Source organism: Penaeus japonicus, unplaced genomic scaffold (genome assembly GCF_977035675.1).
Source record: "Penaeus japonicus unplaced genomic scaffold, GWHDUDI00000001_assembly GWHDUDI00000016, whole genome shotgun sequence".
Taxonomy (NCBI): domain Eukaryota; kingdom Metazoa; phylum Arthropoda; class Malacostraca; order Decapoda; family Penaeidae; genus Penaeus; species Penaeus japonicus.
This window is the reverse complement of record NW_028234418.1, coordinates 35,222,403-35,242,489: the sequence shown is the minus strand read 5'-3', so window position 1 is coordinate 35,242,489 and position 20,087 is coordinate 35,222,403. Positions and strand designations below refer to the sequence as shown.

Here is a 20,087-nt window from a genome sequence, read left to right as displayed (position 1 = left end):
CTTCCCCACCCCATCCCCACCCATCCCCACCCCTTCTTCCCAACCCCTTCCCCACCCATCCCCACCCCTTCTTCCCAACCCCATCCCCACCCATCCCCACCCCTTCTTCCCCACCCCATCCCCACCCTTTCTTCCCCACCCCTTCTTCCCCACCCCTTCTTCCCCACCCCTTCCCCTCTCCCCGTCTCCATTTCAACGAAGTTCTCGCGTCCGCCCTTGGTGTCTGGTGGCAAGTAGGCCTGCATCGAGTTGCCGTCGGTACATAGTAAATTGGCACGAATATTACGAGTATTTCCACCGCGTTAGTATTCCCTGCACGTTTGTTGGCATCCTCGCGCATTATGTAAAGAGTAAGCGGCATTATGACGTCACGGCGCGGGTGCGGGTGAGCCTCTCCCTTCTGCAAGAGGCACGCAGCTCTCTCTCCTCCTCTCCTTTCCTTTCCTTTCCACTGCTCTCCTTTCTACTCCTCTCAACTCCTCTTCTCTCTTGTTCTTTTCCCCTCTCTTTTCGACTCCTGTCCTTTCCTTTCCATTCTTCACCTCTCCTCTCCTCTTTTCCTCCCTTCATCTCCTTTCCATCTCCTCTCCTCTCTTCTCCTCTCTTCTCCTCTCTCCACTCCTCTCCCTTCCCTCTTGCCCTGATTATCCCCTCCACTTTATCTCCCTTTCTCCCTCTGCCTCCATCTTTCCAACTCGCCTTCTCTCCCGTTACTCCTTTCTCTCCCTCTCCCCCCTTTTCTCTCTTTCCCGCTCTATACCTCTTCCCCCCCTCTTCCCCTCCTTTCCCCCCCTCTCTTCCCCCCTCTTCCTCTCCTTTCCCTCCTCTCTTCCCCTCCTTTTTCCCCCCTCTTCCTCTCCTTTCCCCCCCTCTCTTCCCCCCTCTTCCTCTCCTTTTCCCCCTCTCTTGCCCCCTTTCCCCCCTCTCTTGCCCCCTTTCCCCCCTCTCTTGCCCCCCTCTTCCCCCTCTCTTCCCCCTCTCTTCCCCCCTCCTCCCCTCCCACCCTCCCTTGTTTCTGCCAAGGTCTTTTCGTTTATTCATTCTCGGGGAGAGAAAGAGTTGAAGGCTTTGCAAAACAGAAGGAATTGTCAACAGGATGTTATTTTCCTAAGGTTTTGCTGGTTGCCTTTTTTTTGTTGTTTTTTATGTGTGTGTGCATGTATGTGTGCATGTATGTATGTATGTATGTATGTATGTATGTATGTATATATGTATATGTGTATGTATGTGTAAACTGTGCTTTTAAATTTAATGTACTTTTTACTTATCTTCACGTTACTGCTACAATGTAAATAATAATATTTCAAATAAAACAAATGTCAATTTTAGATTTTGTACATTATCCCCGCATGGCATTGTTCTTGAATATTGATAATTCATTTAGAAAGGAAAATAATTATGAAATAAATTTAGTGAAGACACAACTGCCTTCCACTCGAAGCCTCCGTGCAGTCAGATCCACAACTATCGTGCAGACGAGTGCACATAGCTGAGCTCATGCATTCCTTATATTTCACCGGTCAAGATATTACTCCTGTGTGTCTGCATTTTCTCCCTCTCTCTCTCTCTCTCTCTCTCTCTCTCTCTCTCTCTCTCTCTCTCTCTCTCTCCTCTCCCCTCTCTCTCTCTCTCAGCTGTCAGTCACTACTCTCTCGCAAGGTACCACACTTAATACTTCTCAATCTCTCTCCTCTTCTTCTCTTCTCTCTCTCTCTCTTCTCTCTTCTCTCTTCTCTCTCTCTCCTCTCTCTCTCTCCCCTCCTCCTTCTCGATCCTTCTCTCTCCTCTTCTCCCCCTCCCTTCTCCCTCCCTCCCTCTCCTCTCTCTCTCTCCCTCCCTTTCTCCCTCCTCTCTCTCCTCTCTCCTCTCTCTCTCCTCTCTCTCTCTCCTCTCTCTCTCTCCTCTCTCCCTCCCTCTCTCTCTCTCTCTCTCTCTCTCTCTCTCTCTCTCTCTCTCTCTCTCTCTCTCTCTCTCTCTCTCTCTCCCTCCCTCCCTCCCTCCCTCCCTCCCTCCCTCCCTCCCCCCCCCCTCTCTCTCTCTCTCGATGGTGATGGTGATGGTGGTCGTTAGAGGAAGATGCATATGACTGTCCGGCAGGTGTGGTTGACTGTGCGGCAGATATGACTGATTAACCGGTAAATATGGAAGACTGTCCGGCAGATATGGCAATTTAACCTATAAATGTCATCGACTGTCAGGCAGGTGTGCGTGGATATCCGGCTGATGTGGGTGACTGACTGGTATATTTGGGGGACTTTTCGGAAGATGTGGATGACTGTCTGGCAGATAAGGGTGTGAGAGAGAGAGAGAGAGAGAGAGAGAGAGAGAGAGAGAGAGAGAGAGAGAGAGAGAGAGAGAGAGAGAGAGCAAGAGAGAGCAAGAGAAAAGAGAGCGAATGATAGAGAACAAGGGAGAGGAGAGGGTACTCTACCACACACACTCACACACGAGAGGGCATAATTTCGGGTCGAGGCGCAATGACCAGAAAGCAAATCCAAAAGCAGTGTAGGTTCAGGCACAGAATAAGATTGGGGATAAAGAGATGAGAGGCGAGAATGGGGATAAAGCAGCGGGGAAGGAGAGGAGAGGCGAGGAGGAGGAGAGGAGGGGGAGAAAAGAGGAGAGGAGAAGAGAGGAGAGGAGAGGAGAGGAGAGGAGAGGAGAGGAGAGGAGAGGAGAGGAGAGGAGAGGAGAGGAGAGGAGAGGAAAAGAAATGAAAAGAAAGGAGAAGAGGAGGAGGAGGAGAGAAGGAAACGGAGGAGGAGGAGGAGGAGAAGGAGGAGGAGGCACCGCAGCCGCGGGAAAGCACTGCGCTGGGTGGGATGCCGTGGGGGGGGGGGTGATGGCGGACTCTAGGATCGATAACAGCGTCCACGGTGGCTCCAGCTAGCTGTTCCTGCTCCTGCTGTTTCTGCTGCTATAGTATCATTGCTGCTGCTGCTATTTTTGTCTTTCTGCTACTGCCTCTGCTACTTCTGTGACTCCTGCTACTGCTGTTGCTCCTGCTGCTGCCTCTGCTGATTCTTTTACTCTTGGTGGCCTGCTTACTGGTCGTTGGGATTTAGGAAGTAGCGAAGGGAGAAGAATACGGGAAGGGAGGAGTAGGAAGAGGAGGATGGAGACGGAGGCATCGGGTGAAGGGATAGGAGAAGGGAGGTAGGGAGGAAAATTATGTCGAGAGGAGGAAGAGGAGGAGACGGAGAGAGAAAAGAAGGAGAAGAAGAAGGAGGAGGAGCAGCAGCAGCAGGCAGCGGCGGCAGCATCGGGTGCAGGGAGAGGGAAGGAGGGAAGAGGGAAGAGGGAAGATGAAGGGAGAGGGTGGGAGAAAGGAAGGAAGGAAGGAGGGAGAGAGAGAGGGTGGAAGGAAGGAAGAGAGCGAGGGAGGGAGGGAGAGAGGGAAAGAGGGAGGGAGAGATGAATAGAGAGAGAGAGGGGAGGAATAAAAGGAGGGAGGGAGAGAGATAAGTCAACTATATATAATTCCTTGTTTGTATTAATCAAAAGTTAAGTCGCTATGAAATGTAAGTTTAACTTGAGGAAAGTTAAACGTGTCTGTGCATAAACACACACATATACACATACTCACATTCCTCCTCCTCTCCTCCTCTCCCTCTTCCCCCCCCCTCTCTCTCTCTCTCTCTCTCTCTCTCTCTCTCTCTCTCTCTCTCTCTCTCTCTCTCTCTCTCTCTCTCTCTCTCCCTCTCCCTCTCTCCTCCTCTCCCTCTCCCCTCCTCTCTCCTCTCTCCCTCTCCTCTCTCCTCTCCCTCTCTCTCCCCTCTCCTCTCCCTCTCTCTCTCTCTCTCTCTCCTCTCCTCTCTCTCTCTCTCTTTCTCCTTCTCTCTCTCCTCTCTCCCTCTCTCTCTCTCTCTCCTCTCTCTCTCTCTCTCTCCTCTCTCTCTCCTCTTTCTCTCTATAAATATATATATATATCTATTCTCTCTCTCTCTCTCTCTATCTCTATCTCTATCTCTATCTCTATCTCTATCTCTCTCTATCTCTCTCTCTCTCCCGCTCTCTCCCGCTCTCTCTCTCTCCCTCCTCTTTCTCTTTCTCTTACTCTTACTCTTTTTTATCTTTCTTTTTGAGTGTGTTTGTGTGTTTGTGTGTGTTTTTACCTGCCCCCTATCTCTCTCTCTCCCTTTCCCTCCTCCTCCCTCTCTCCCTCCTTCCTTCCTTCTTTCCTTCCCTCTTCCCAATACCTATCCGTATGGTATACAGACACCGACCGTGTGTGTATGTGTGTATGTGTGCCATGTGTCAGCAATCTCGTGTCACTGTGGTTGTGTCAGGTCAGTTGTGACAGTCTGAGTTGGTGGTTGTTCATGGTGGTTGATTCATTGATTTGGTTGACCTAAAAGCATTCACGTTGTTGTTTATAAATGGTATGACACTTGGCACACAAAAGGAGGAGTCGGTGTTAGCATTGTGTGTACTTTCTCCAGGCTCGTTGATTCGGAAGGGTCACTGGTAGGTCGGGTAGTGTCATTCGTTTACCGTGTTTACTGTGTTGATGAATCCTTGGTATGGCACTTGGCACTTGACACGAACCCACCCCTTCAACTGCACCTCCAGGCTCGCCGGTCTGAAAGTGTCATTCGTGGACTGTGTTTACCTAGTTAATTACTCCTTGACACTTTGACACTTGACACGAACCCAGCCCCAATACTGCACCTTCGAGCTCGCAGTCACAAAAGAGTGATTCGTGGACCGGGCGAATTCAATATGTTGCATAACCTTTTCCGAGCTCCATCCAGGGAACGATACTTCGATATCTGGATTTGTAAAGGTCGATTCCAGCCGTTTCGTTTCGGGATCTGGTTTCGGCTTAAGGAGGGGGGGGGGCGGCGGAATGATTTTTTGTATATGTAAACTAATGTGGATATAGACATCTGTTTCTCTCTCCGATACACTCACAGACAGGCACACATGCAAGCACACATGCAAAAACACATGCAAACAGATGCACACACCTCCACCACCCTCCCTCTCCCTCTCTCTGCCCTCCCTCCCTCCTCGCTCTCTCTCTCTCTCTCTCTCTCTCTCTCTCTCTCTCTCTCTCTCTCTCTCTCTCTCTCTCTCTCTCTCTCTCTCTCTCTCTCTCTCTCTCTCTCTCTCTCTCACACACACACACACACACACACACACACACACACACACACACACACACACACACACATATATACCAAGTTTTTACGATTCTCCTTTTATATCAAACTAATTATATTTGGTAAAGGATTAAGCCTTAATTTACGTGCGTTTATATCTATATTCATACATTCACATTGGATCTTGTTGCAGCTGCCTCCATATACTTATTTATTGAACCCTATTGCAATTGCAAGCTATTACGCCTTGATAACCCGCAAAACAAAGACAACTTGCATCGGTTCTCGTCCTGTGAAACAAAGGAACACGATATTTTACCTTCCGGAAACGAAGAGAGGAAATAACTGAGATTTTGATGAGTTTGTTATTGTTTTGTTTGTCTCATTTCTCTCGCTCATTCTCTCACTCTCATTCTCATACACTCTCACTCTCCCTTTCCCTTTCCCTTTCCCTTTCCCTTTCCCCCTCCTCCTCCTTTTCCCTCTCCTCCTCCCTTTCCCCCTCCTCCTCCCTTTCCCTCTCCCTCCCTCTCCCTCTCCCTCACTCTCACTCTCACTCTCGTTCTCGTTCTCACCCACTCACTCTGTATGTATGTATGTATGTATGTATGTATGTATGTATGTGCTTAAGGAATACAAAAAGAATGTAAAGACATTCAACAGAAGAATGAACACAGCGCGAGAAACAACCAGCCGTCGGGCTACAACATTGGAACGACTTTGGGATTACTCTCACAAGACAAAGTAGAGAAGGCACTTTGGCCGATGGAAATGGGGGACAGTGAGGCAGGGCGGGGTGCTTTTGCTGCAGGCATAAAAGCAAAACATACCAGGAAAGGAATAAGAATGTTGAGAGTAGAAAACGCTCGCTCACTCTCTCTCTCTCTCTCTCTCTCTCTCTCTCTCTCTCTCTCTCTCTCTCTCTCTCTCTCTCTCTCTCTCTCTCTCTCTCTCTCTCTCTCTCTCTCTCTCTCTCTCTCTCTTTCACTCACAAACTCACACACTCACTCATACACACACACACACACACATACATATACATATATAGAGACAGACAGACAGAAATTTATGCAATGCATATATATTGTACATTCAAGGGGATGAAGGAAGCAAGTGTGTATATATATATACATAAACCTATGTGTATATATAAAGAATTGCTTACATATATACATAAGCGTAAGTTGGTCTCATATAACGGCTTATTGCCGGTAGGACGGGGATGGGAATCAGGGTGGGGGCGTCGCGTGACGTTACGGTATCCGTGTGCGATGACACACCTGTGACATCTGGGTAAATGGGGGCGGTGGGGGGGAGGGGGCGGCGGTGGCGAAGGTTGCAGTGGGTGCTCTACACGACTCCGGGAATCTCTCACCCTTCCCGGTAATGCTGTGACGAATTACTGGTGACCGGTGGCACCCGAGGCCGAGCGAGCTTTGCTCCGTGGCCGTCGAGGGGAGAGGCATGGGTCAGCCCGGTGTAGTTGTTTACAGCTTTTTATCGTACTTGTGTGAGAACTTTGCTCGTGTAGGAATGGGTGCAACGGCAGATCTTTTGGAGTTCGTACTGTGTTTGCATAATTATGCCTTTGTTATGGCCTTAAAGGGAGTCGGGCCAGCGGAGCCTAGTGCAGCGGCGTGTTCCGCGGACGCGAGATGCGGGCATGTGAACGCGTTCGGGAGCGAGGCGCGGATGGCGGCGCGGCGGCCGTCCAGTGCCTCACCCAGCCCGCCAGAGCCGCGCAGGCCCGAGCCGAGCCGAGCGAAGCCGAACTCTCCGGCGCGCCGCTCGCCATTGATCGCCTCAGATACCAGTTATCAGCTCTGCATATTAGAGATGGCTGCATGTAGTCCAGCGTGATACTTGGCCTGTTGACTCGACGATAAGCCGCTCTTATTTACCGAGGGGAAAGTCATGTTAACGCGGGAAGGACGAGACATCGTTCGTGGCTCGAGCCTTGCGTCTGGATTTACCGCGGGATGCGGGAGCGCCGTCTGGGATGCTGCCGCGGTGCTCCCGCTCGGGATTACTCGGAGAGAGGCAGGGAGCGCTGTTTATTCAGGGGAGAGAGATGATTTATGGCTGTCCCGGCCGGTGATCTGCGCTTGCTTCCACCGGCCGTTGTATCCCTAGAACGAGTCCTAGTCTCTCGGGTGTGGAGCAGAGGAATCGCCTCGGCACACTGACCATCGCCCGGGCTGCCTGTCTGTTCGAGGCGTGACCGAGCATGATCGTGGATGACCTTGTTAGGACTCGGGTGGTTTCATGAACGACCTTGGCTTTCGCTGGGATTATGGCCTCATCCTACCTGCGATACACTTCGACCTCTTAGGTGTACGTCGGTTTAGTGATGACATCTGGGGACGCTGGTCTGGAAGATAGTCAATTCAGTCGGTTTTCATGAATGCAGATAGGAACCGATGAAGTGCCCTTGCCTCTATTCTCTCTATATCTATCTATCTATCTATCTCCCATCCTCTACCTCCTCCCTCTCCTCCCTCCTCTTCATTTTCTCTTCTTTTCACTTCTCTCCCTCATCACAGAATGAGTTACGGACTTCATAGCAAATGCCACATTCATCCTTCCTTCTTCCTTCTGCACCGTCATCAAGTTCTTTAGGGTCACTGGAGACCCATTTGCTTGCACACGCACAATGTTCCGAGCGCTGGCTGTTATGGCGCGATCCAGGTAGCCCGACCTCCGTTTAACGAGCACTTTTAACAACTTGGTTTCTCGTCAACTCTCTTTTACCTCAGTCTTCAAACTCGTCTTGCTCTATCCTGATCTTTGCCCTTTTGGTTCCTCGTCGGGTCTCCTGATCTTGACCTTTTTTGCTCTTACTCGATCTTCCTCCCTCGGTTCGTCGTCATCTCTCTGAACTTCATCCTTCAAACTCGTCTTCTTCGGTTCCTTCGGTTCCGAACCTGTCTTGCTATCCCATAGTCTTGATCTGGTTCCTCGTCAGCCAGATCTTTATCTCACCCTGCAATCCTATCTTGCAATCTCTTCTCCTTGACTTCCTTCCCATCTAACCCGTCGTTTCTTTAGCGCGCGGCTCCCTATTTCCCCCATTTCCTCCTTTCGCGGGGGCAGCACGGCGGGCCAAGCAGCCACATCCTGTGTGGGCCGCCACGGATGTCCCTCGTTAATACTCGGTCGGAACACCCCCCGTCAGCGCCAAAATGGTAGCCAGGTTAGCCCAGAATTAGGTTAGCCCCGCGTCCTCTTGTGTATTGTTTTTTTCCTGCCTTGGCGTTAGGATTCCTTTCCATTCGATAAAGATATCTGGTGAACAGATGGGAAGCGAATATGAAGGGAAAGGCTGCCACCTTGAACAACCGCGATGTTTAGGCTTGCGTCTCCCTCATTAAATTAATGGAGCTGCATTTAATTCGTATTTATATTAGCTAACTGGGACCTGTCTTGATTGGTCGTGTGATAGTGTCGAAAGAGGGATCGGAACCTTGTGAAATGTGGCGAAGGTTCCCCTTTTCTTGGGAAATTTCTGAAGGTCAGTGAAATGTAAAGCTCACTCCCCCTAGATTTTACATCACTGCGAGTACATTATAAACGAATACCACTTTATATACACAACACATGACCAAAATCTAGAGTATGGATGGCAATATGACAGATAATAGCGTGCAAGTTTTTTTCTAGGGACTATAGGAGCGGGAAATGACTCAGCCTTGAGAAATTTGTCGGAGAAATGCGTCGTAATTACGCTGGTAGACTGAGTAGGATTACGTAAGGGAGTACCTTGATTTATGATTTTTTTTTCTCGTTGCCCTGCCACGGTAACTGATGCATATTTCATTTTTTTTATAATTTTTAAGGAAAATCATCATCATCATCATCATCATTATCATCATCATCATCACCATCATCATCATCACTAATCATCATTGCCTTCATTATTACCATCATCATATTTTTTTTTTTATGTTCAGCGTGTTCCACAATCAGAGTCATGTATTATTTGTTCATGCCAAGATGACTCATGTGTATTATTTATCAAAGGCTATTTTCCGAACGGTCTACGATTTCGGAACAAGTACAAAAAATGTAGCGTAACGAATAATGTATAAGGCCGGGGTTCTGTATATTGTTACTCTCGGCGTCTGTGTGTCTGTGTAATCGTGTTAATGTGGACCAGTGCCTGCCTTTCTTCTCTCTCTCTGTCCCTCTGCCCCTCTGTCCGTCTCTCTCTCTCTCTCTCTCTCTCTCTCTCTCTCTCTCTCTCTCTCTCTATAATTTTATATATATATATATATATATAATATATATATATATATATATTATATATAATATATATAAATGTGTGTGTGTGTGTGTGTGTGTGTGTGTGTGTGTGTGTGTTCTCTCTCTCTCTCTCTCTCTCTCTCTCTCTCTCTCTCTCTCTCTCCTCTTCTCTCTCTCCTCTCTGTCTCTCTCTCTCATTCCTCTCTCCTCTCTCCCTCCTCTCTCTCTCTCCTCTTTCTCTCTCATATCTCTCTCTCCCCTCTCTCTCTCTCTCTCTCTCTCTCTCTCTCTCTCTCTCTCTCTCTCTCTCTCTCTCTCTCTCTCTCTCTCTCTGATCCCTTTCTCTTTAACATTCCTCGCCCTCCCCCCTCCCCTTATTCCTCTTTCCCTCTCCCCCCCCCCCCCCCCCTCTCTCTCTCTCTCTCTCTCTCTCTCTCTCTCTCTCTCTCTCTCTCTCTCTCTCTCTCTCTCTCTCTCTCTCTCTCTCTCTCTCTCTCTCTCTCTCTCTCTCTCTGATCCCTTTCTCTTTAACATTCCTCGCCCTCCCCCCTCCCCTTATTCCTCCTTCCCTCTCCCCCTCTCTCCCTCACCCCTGCTTCCCCTCTCTCTCTCACCCCCGCTTCCCCTCCTTACCCTTATCAAAGTCCTCTTTTTCTTTGCATCTTCAAGATCTCATGAAGCTCATGACCTTTTGCCTGCCCTCGTCTTGAGTGGTAGGTCGTTCATTCCCCTCGTGTGGAAGGGCTTTCATTCCCTTCGTATGGTTGGTCGTTCATTCCCCTCGTGTGGTAGGTCTTTTGGTTGTAACTAACAGCAATAGTCTTTGGTCGACTGGTGGTCGCCGGTGTAGCCAGAGGAATGTATGCTTGCATTTGCAACAGCGCTGGTGCTGTGTGAGGTTGCAGTGGTTGCAGAACAGGGTGTGGCTATGACTGTGTGTGCATGTATGTTTGCGTATATGTGTATGTGTGTATATTTATATACATACATACATACATACAAACATATACCTATACACTTATACACAGATACACAGATATACATATATACATATATACATATAAATATATATATATATATATATATATATATATATATATATATATATACATACATATATATATATATATACACACACACACACATTAATGTGTGTGCGTGTATATGTACGTATGTATGTATGTATATGTATATGTATATGTATATGTATATATGTGAGTGTGTGAGTATGTTTGTTTGTTTGTTTGATTGTGATAGAGAGAGACAAAGACAGACAGACAAATAATCAGACAGACAGACGGACAGACAGACGGACAAAGTAGCTGTCCGTCTCGCACACGCCCGTGCGACCGCCCCGGCCAAGCAGAAGGGTGTGGCGAGTGCGGCGGCGGAGTGCTGTATGGCCGGGTAGGGAGCGCGGGATGGTAGTCTTGAGGACCGAGGTATTGATTCATCCCCTGGTAGCTCGGCTGCCGCGGGTGGCTCCTTAAAGACGACTTTCTGCCCCTCGCCAGCCAGCCCTACCAGCCAGCCAGCCAGCCAGCTACCTAGCTCGAAGGGGCCACAGCTCACTAAGGGTAGCCAACCGGGTCGGTACTCACCCAGGGTCGTCAACCGGGTCTCCGCTCACTCAGGGTCGCTATCCGGACCGCTGCTCACTCAGGGTCGCCAACCGGGCCGGTTCTCACCCAGGGTCACCGCTCACTCAGGATTGCCAACAGGGTCGGTACTCACCCAGGGCCGCTATCCGGGTCGGTACTCACCCAGGGTCGCCAACCGGGTCACCGCTCACTCAGGGTCGCCAACCAGACCGCTTTGAAGCTCACGCGGGCCTCGCTACTCTCCTTAAAGGGCTCGTGGTACGCCGGTCGCCCTACACTCCATATTAGGTTCATTTTGTACTCTGAGGCGGGGGGGGGGGCGCAATGAATGAATGAATGGATGGGTTTTAGTAACGGGGTTGAAATGTAGCGGGGGATAAATGGATAGAAGGAAGGATGGATGAATGAATGGATAGAGGGATGGATGAAGGAATTAATGGATTGATGGATGGAAGACCTGGTTAAAATGCGGATGAATGGATAGAGGGATGGATGAATGAATTAATGGATTGATGGACGGAAGAGTTGGTTGAAATGTGGATGAATGGATAGAGGGATGGATGAAGGAATTGATGGATTGATGGATGGAAGAGCTGGTTAAAATGCGGATGAATGGATGGAGGGATGGATGAATGAATTAATGGATTGATGGATGGAAGAGCTGGTTAAAATGCGGATGAATGGATAGAGGGATGGATGAATGAATTAATGGATTGATGGATGGAAGAGCCGGTTAAAATGCGGATGAATGGATAGAGGGATGGATGAATGAATTAATGGATTGATGGACGGAAGAGTTGGTTGAAACGTGGTTGAATGGATGGGTGTGACGGCGTGGATCGTGTTTGTACTGCGTGTTGGCGACAGGATGGATAAGAGCGGAACGGCGCTTGTTAAACGGACAATTGGATAACAGGTTAGCGTCACTTTATCGTGTGCTGAGTGGATGCTAATTTGATTGGATAATTGCAATGGTTATTTAAGACTTCGAAGCCGTGTCAACTGGTAGCTACTGGAACCGCCGGAGTAAGAGGCACGCCAGCTGTGGCATGTTGATGTTTTGATGTATGTGTATTCTCTCTCTCTCTCTCTCTCTCTCTCTCTCTCTCTCTCTCTCTCTCTCTCTCTCTCTCTCTCTCTCTCTCTCTCTCTCTCTCTCTCTCTCTCTCTCTCTCTCCGCTCTCGCTCTTTCTCTCCTCTCTCGCTCTTTCTCTCCTCTCTCGCTCTCTTTATCCTTCTCTCTCGCTTTCGCTCTCTTTCTCCTTCTCTCTCCCTCTCTCTCCCTTCCCCCTCTCTCTCTCCCTCTCTCTCCCTCCCCTCTCTCTCTCTCTCTCTCTCTCTCTCTCTCCCTCTCTCTCCCTCCCCTCTCTCTCTCTCTCTCCCTCCCTCCCCCCTTCATATCTTCATCTTCATTACCACCATCATCGATAATGAATATTACTCACTCACTCACTCCTTAAGATTATCCAAAAAGTCACCCGATTATTAACCGGTATTTTTTCTTTCTCCCTTTCAGGATTATTCACGAGTCTGGGTTCACGAGCGAAGACTTCAAGCAGTACCGGCCGGTGGTGTATTCCAACACCATACAGTCGTTGGTGGCCATTCTTCGAGCCATGCCCAACCTCGGCATTTCCTTCGGTAACAACGAACGAGAGGTGAGTGTGATGCATCGGCTGGGGTATGGTTGGGGCAGGTGGGGAGGGGGTCCGGGGTCGTCTTCGGATCTGGAGTCGATCTGGGGTCCAGAGCAGTGCTGCTAGATGATGAATGTTATTACCGCAGCCTTATTTTTTGAATTTTTTTACTCGTTCTTCTTTTTTTTTTTGGCTTCTATTTTGGGGATGCTTTTCTGTGAATGTTTTCGGGTTTTGTATTTTTTTTTTAGTTACATGGAATGTGAAAAGATAAGAAATACTGAAGAAACTATAAGGATGAAAAAAAAACGAGCCAAATTTTCTGTCACGAAAGATTCGAACAAGCCTTGTCCGTAAGATCTGAAATGGCTTATTCGCTCGAGATTCTATTGGACATTTCTCGCTTGCATACCGTTTCCAAGATATTTTGTGTTAGTAATAGATAAGAAAATTGACAATAAGTACCTAAGCATTAATTACCCCTATTGTTGTCACTCTTTTACCCTTTCATAATGACCAAGATGATGATTACCTTAAGTTACCGAAGCCACAGTAACGTAACGTCACTTTTTACCGCCGACGTCACAAGAGTTTCGGTAATCCGGCAGTGTCCTGTTAGTTAGATCGGATACTGCAGCCTGCAGTTGTTGAGTACCAGTAGCCTGTAATTGAATACTCATAGCCTGTAGTTTATTGAGTTAGTAGCCGGTTTGCTCGGTTATTATAGCTTGCAGTCTGTCGATTAGTAGTCCGTTTATTGATAGGTAACCAAAGCTCGTAGCTGCTACAGAATTTGTCCGATTTTCGTAAAAAAAAAAATTCTCCTCTAAGTAAATCTGAATTCATTTCCAGCGGCCATATCACGCTGTGCATAAAATGTGAAGCCAACGTGCGATTAGCGTTCGCTTAAGCTTACCGATAGCACACGCTCACGCACACGCTAAGCTTACTCACGAAGACATCCATACCACGACACACGCAACTGAGTTGAATGACGTCATTACTTTGCATATATATCAACTAAAGATCCGCGTCCTCGAGGGAAAGACGAATGACTCGACTCAAATTTACGAAAATGAAAAATCAAAAAGTGAAGCATAAAAAATGAGTGGAGGGTAAAGAAGATAAGGAAAAAATGACGATTGAAGAAAACTGGAAGGAAGAAAAAAAAGGAATAGATAAAAAAAGAAATAGTAGTGGAAGAATAGAACTGGAGAAAAACCGTGATTTTTTTTTTCTTTTTTTGACAAGAATTGACAGCTGACAAGTGGAGAGAGCGAGGAAGGGAGGCTTGGGAAAGGTTTTGAAGTGGAAGGGAACTTACATGACTTGAGAAGGGAAGAGACCGAAGAGTGTGAAGTGTGGTAGACGGGAAAGAGAGAGAAGGAGAAGAAGGAGAATGATGATAATAATAATAATAATAATAATGATAATAATAATGAGAAAATATTTGTAAGAGGGAGAGGGAGAAGGAAAGGGAGAGGGATAGAAAGAGAGAGAGAGAGAGGGAGAGACCAGGGGGGAAAATGAGCATAGAGATTGACAGTATGGTTGAAAGGGTGCAAGAGAAAGGGGCCTGGATTTTATCGCTTTGCAGCGTGCCATATCAAAGGCAGGAATCTGACGGGTTGTTGCGCGCCGGCCCGACACAGCCACTCTGTGAAAGGTTATGCTTGGCTGGCGGGGCGGAGGAGGCAGGGAGCGATGCCTGTGGGCGGCAGACGACGGTAGGCGGGCTGGGCTGAGGGAGGCGGAAGGTGGGTGGGCGTACAGTGCACACTTATTGGGAAATAAGATAGACTGGGAGATTAGAGGGAGGTGGTTGGTTGCACGTGCGCTTGGGAATTTACACAGGGGGTAGAAACGGGGATGGGGAAAGGAAGAGGTTTTATACATATTACGAAATTTACTGGGGGGTGGGGGAGGGGGGGTAGTGGTGAAGAAAAAGGGTGATTACTCATCGGGATGTGCCTCTCTTTGGGGGATCCCAGGTCGCACAGGGAGTGGGGACGCTGGAAATTTGCACAGGTCATGGGAGAAATCAAGGGATGCGCTCTGAGGTACCTCATTTCGGGGGGAGGGGGGGCTGTAGCTCACGCGAGAAACGGGTAATTTAAAGGAGGAGACACAAAGGGAAAAATACGTATATATACTTCGGAGACTATAACGGAAACACAGGGACCGAGAGACAAGTGTACAAGAATGGGGAGAAAAAGGCAGGTGTCAAATACCCCCCCCCCCCTCAAAAAAAGTAAACGAATCAGTTAAATAAATAGATGAATAGATAAACCATCAAAAGTAGAAGACACGAATCCCGCGCATTTCACCGCCGCAAGAAAACAAAAGAATGTCGTTAGAGAGGGACCCAAAGAGAGGGAGGGGGGTGGGGGGGGGAAGGCCATTGCGCAATATCGTAGGAGCGAGAGTAGCATGACACATATCCATTCTCGATCCTCGCGCAGCCGCTGCAAAACGCCCACCCCAACATACGGGCGTGTGAATGGGACTAATTAGCCCACAGTGGGACTACTACCCCCACCCCCTCACCCCCATCCCCACCCGTCCCACACACACATGAATGGGTCACCGTCATTTTTGGATTTTTCTCGAACAAAGAACTCTGTCGTGCTTATCGCCCCTTGTGCGAAGGTGCAACTCTACAAAGGGATGGCGTCTGAATGAACCTGTATGGCATTATTCCCAAATAGGAATGGTCTTTTATGCCTTTTTTTATCCAGGAGCATCGGGTGGGCGGGGCTTGAGCGAATCATTAGCGACTTTTTTTTATCACAATTTTGATTATGACGGGTGCGTGTGTATATATATATTTTTATTGACCTATTCTAATACTGTATAACACGCACCCGCATGCAATTCTATCTCGCCACATATTTCTATATCCACATCGACCGTATGTAGCTTCACTAAGCCAAGCCCGTGCTGTCACCGCAGTCATGAAATCAGCTAAGTGCCAACACGAATTCTGTCAAGGCAAAGATGACATACGTTCTTGTTTTCCTTTCCACTTTCCACTTGGCAAACACGGGATATCAGAGTCTCGATTGTTAGTGTTTCATGCCGAATATCGCTAGGCCAGATACACTAGTACTCTCCACTTATTTCTTCTCTCCTCTCCCCTTTCCTCTTCTTCTCTCTTCGCCTCTCCTCTCCTCTCTCCTCCCCTCCTTTCCTCTTCTCTCTCCTCCGCTTCCACTCCCCTTCCCTTCCCATCCCTCCCCTCTCCGCTTCCCATCTCCTCCTCTCCGCTTCCCATCCCTCCCCTTCCCTCCCCTCCCCTGCCCTCCCCTTCCCTTCCCTTCCCTTCCCTTCCCTTCCAGACACACGGGAAGTTTTTTCTTTTTGTGCTCTGCTTCCTCTCGCTTTTATCCTGTGATGAATATAGAAAAAAAATGATGCCGATGATTACGATTATTGTTGTGATGACGAGGTTGAGGCTTAATTAGGATTATAATCACATAAGCGGAAAGTGTTAATTAAAAGAAAGAGGGAGAGAAGAAAAAAATATAATTTGCTATCCCAGTTTTGTCGTCCTGGAGCACATGTTGAAATGAACACCCAGCTCGCTACAATTTCGAATACAAATATGCACTTTAGCTCTGCCTATGAAACAAATGCACTTGTAAATATGCCATTCCAAAACTATCAAGGATAAATATTCTCATTTTTTTTCCCGATCGTGAAAATATAAACTCATAGGCTACTGCTGCATTTGCATTTGTGATATATATCAACATGGCTGTATTTGATCCCTGAAAGAGCGTATTTTAACAGTGATAATGGCAGAGATGTAGCCGTAGCTAATAGCTAACACGTGTGATAAAAGGTGGTCGTGTTTGATGTTAGGAGAACCAGATACCCTTAAAATAGGTGTGAGTGTACATGAAACTAGGATGGTGAAAGGGCTTAGAACGCTGTGTGTATTGTTTTGTTAATTAAAGAATATTATGTAGATTTATCCCATGTCACAAGCTGACGTCTCGACATGTAAATATTTTAGAATATCATTATTCTCCCTCACTAACGCATAGAGTAATCCCTTTTTTACACATTGGTTTGGTTTCTTTATGCAATGAAATATACGTATGTGTGGTTCAAGCCGCGCAAGACAAATCAACGGCTTTGGGTAAGATGTTTGGCACAGCCCTCGGCACGATTTCTCCTTCGCCTTTGTAGTGCAGTAGAACAGTAGCCTTATTCACGAACCCAAACCTCAATCTCACGAAAGCTCCCTTCTTACTCACAGACTAACACGAAAGGCGGAGGTTTCCTTTAAAGCGGACTGGTCTCGATTCGTGGAAGTTTACCCTGGATGGCTCGACTTCTTATTTTACCGATGGCTCCAGAATTATTTATTTGTCTTGGGCGTGAGTGGCTGGCAGGCTGTCAGTGCACTCGACCCCGCCCGAAACTATGATGGCCATTTCGCCCTGGGCGGGAATCCACACTCAAGCTCCTACTTTACATTGTGTTGTCGTTTATGTATATACACCTTTTTTTTTACACCAATTGATAAGTTTCAACTAGAATTTTTCCAAGTTCTTGTGGATTAGATGGTTCTAGTTGACCAAGGAGCGAAGGCAAACAACCGAAATTGTCCACTGCACGCTTCTATTAGCCACGTATCTCGGCTGTTGTCGTTAGGTGGTTAGTGCCTCGGTGACACTTACTTGGTTTTTAGTGTGTCTCTCGAATGGATGTATGTTCGTTGAATCTCGGAATCGTTGGTTTTAAAGCTCCGGCGTGTCTTGTTAGGTCGCAAATGTCACCGGGGTCTTGTCTTCTTCGGTGGCGGTGATGCATTCACGGACTCGTCTCAGCACCTTTATGAGATGTTTATGAGCTAGCTTTTAGTCATGTCTTCAAGTATGGCAATTGAGTCACAAATTTAGTGACGGAATGTTTCATCTTATCGTCGTCTTGGACTTTTGAGGGTAATTGGAATTTTAATTTTACGTGCATTAGATTTTGAAGATATAGTGCTGTATAATCACATACTGCCATATATTCCTCGTTATGATGACGTCTAACCCCAAAATGCTCCTGTCTTTTGTTAGAACCTTCGTAATGTTCCATGGTTGTAAGAGGTGGATTTGTCTAGAAGAGAGATATTTTGCCACACGGTTTCTATTATACAGAAAATTAGAGAAACTAGTCGGGTGTATGAAAGCTCAAATGAACTCTGGTAGACGTGTTTTTTATTTTGAATACACGCAGAATTCATGTATGTGAGTATGTGTGCCCAGAAAGGAATTTATCAAGGAGAGGGAAAAAAACTTACTGTGTTACGTCACTCTCCTGATATATGAAAACACTTTACTGTGTATGTATGTAATTACTCCACCTCAATTACTGTATAGTTTAATTCATTAGTGTTGCTGTAAGTTTCTGTTAGAGATGTATGCGGCCACGATGAGACTAAGGGCTGAAGGTAGCCCTTGTTACTCCGCCCTTTTGAGATGTAACCGCGTATCTCAATAAAGTTTATCGAAATCAAAGTGCCGTTGTGGGCGGATGAAGGCAATACTTAGCTCTATGGCAATGGATAATCCCTTATTGATGTGTGGCGGCCAAAGAGATGAGGTGGTTACCCACATCACGGATGTTGTGGATGAGAGATCAGGCTCCGAGATGCCTGTTGGTTTTCTTGTTACAATGTGCGCCGTGGTGTCTCCTCTGGCAATCGCTTTCCTAATATTTCTCAAAGATCTTTCGTCCTTGTGTTTCTCACCCATAGATATAGAGATTGACACTGATAATCTCTCAGACATACTTACACACACGCATGCACACTCATTCAAGTGCACATACATTCAACTATACACACGCTTTCCATTATACAAAACTCATACAAATATATACACTCACGCAAGACATACGCCCACACAAACACGCACTCACTTACTCACTCACCCACTCACTCACCCACGCATAAAATGTGATATTTGATTCTGTAGTGGGTTGAGACGACCTACTTCCTCAGCCCTCTCAGCTCGTCAGGTGTCTTAAGATTCATCCAAGAAGCGACAGTAAAGGATGCGCCCTTTTCGAAGGAATAGTTGAATGGCTCTCCAGCTTCTCTCTTTCCTTTTTACTTTACACTTCGTCGAAACCTTCTCAGTTATGTTTTTGTTTGTTTGTTGTTTGTCGTTTGTCGTGAGTGTTCAAGTCTCTTAACTGATGTCGCCATTCAATGTCTTGGTTCCTGAGACGCTCAAACCATTCTGGATAGAGTGACTATTTGGTACTGAAATTATCATCAACGATACCGTAGAGTTGTGCATACCTGCGTCCTGCGTTACACAGCAGTGATTTCGGATATGGCTGCCGCTAGCTGGGAGTAGAATAAACAGTGTTCCTGTAAAGATGTAAAGGACCCGTTAAGACGTAATTTCATCATCAGGATCACAGGTAATTCTGGTGAAGATAACACCTCAAAACGCACCAATTATCTCAGACTCCACGAGGTAATTCCATCCCATTCATACCACGTCTGTATCAATACCGTCTATGTGGGTGGCAGGGTCATATTACTACGTCGCTCTGACGAGTTGGTTCTCGGATGAAGTCCGCACGGAGCGACAGAGAGTGATCAGCTCCGCGTTGTGCAGCTGAAACACAAAGTTGCCGACATTAACTTTATTGCCTCTGAGGGACCCATTATCGACAATCCATGCGGTATGTCGTTACTGTGGGCGGTGGAGTTGAAGGACTGGCCTCCTCTATGCTCGCTTGCCTCCTCTCTTCTCGCTTGCCTCTCGCCTCAACCTCTTCTTCCTCTTCCTCTCCTCATGACCCCTATAGAATACTGAATCGTAGAGAAAAGTTATAGGTCTTTTATTACAGTGTTTGTTTTTTTAGAGTGATTATTTACATTAGTCTTTTGTTTCATGACGATCTCCACCACACGTGCAAGCAGCACATACACGCAAACGCTCTCTTTCCCTCTCTCTCCCTCTGCCTCTCTCTCTCTCTCTCTCTCTCTCTCTCTCTCTCTCTCTCTCTCTCTCTTTCTCTTTCTCCCTCTCCCCCTCTCCCTCTTTCTCTCCCTATCCCTATCCCTATCCCTCTTTCCCTATTTCCCTCTCTCTCTCTTCCTCTCCCTCTCTCTCTTTCTTTCTTTCTTTCTCTCTCCCTCCCTCCCTCTCCCTATCCTCCCTCCCTTCCTCTCCCTATCCTCCCTTCTCCCTCCCTATCCTCCCTTTTCTTCCCTTCCATTCCTCCTTCCCTCCCTCCCTCCTCATCCCCTGCATTCCTCCCTCCCTCCCTCGCTCCTCACCCCCTCCATTCCTCCCTCCTTCCCCTCTCTCTCTCTCTCCCTCTTCCAGTACCTAAAGTATCACATTTTGTACTGCGACAAAATCCCCTTTTTTGACACAGGCGTCGCACAAACGATTGATCCTCTCAGTCCCGATTTGTAGAGATTTCATCGATGCACAAGAGGTTTCCTTTGTAATTCTATTTATAGATGAGATCTGAGGCAT

The 20,087-nt window shown here is 47.3% G+C and overlaps 1 protein-coding gene across 17 annotated transcripts in view; it reads left to right on the top strand.

The window, feature by feature from the left end:
• The window catches only part of Galphao (G protein alpha o subunit), a 154,875-nt gene that overhangs the window by 109,187 nt on the left and 25,601 nt on the right, over window positions 1–20,087 (top strand). For all 17 annotated transcript variants that reach the window (XM_043017649.2, XM_086545456.1, XM_086545469.1 and 14 more), the window contains one exon: window positions 12,465–12,606. In XM_043017649.2, the coding sequence (XP_042873583.1) occupies window positions 12,465–12,606 (142 nt within the window). The remainder of the gene's footprint in view (window positions 1–12,464; window positions 12,607–20,087) is intronic.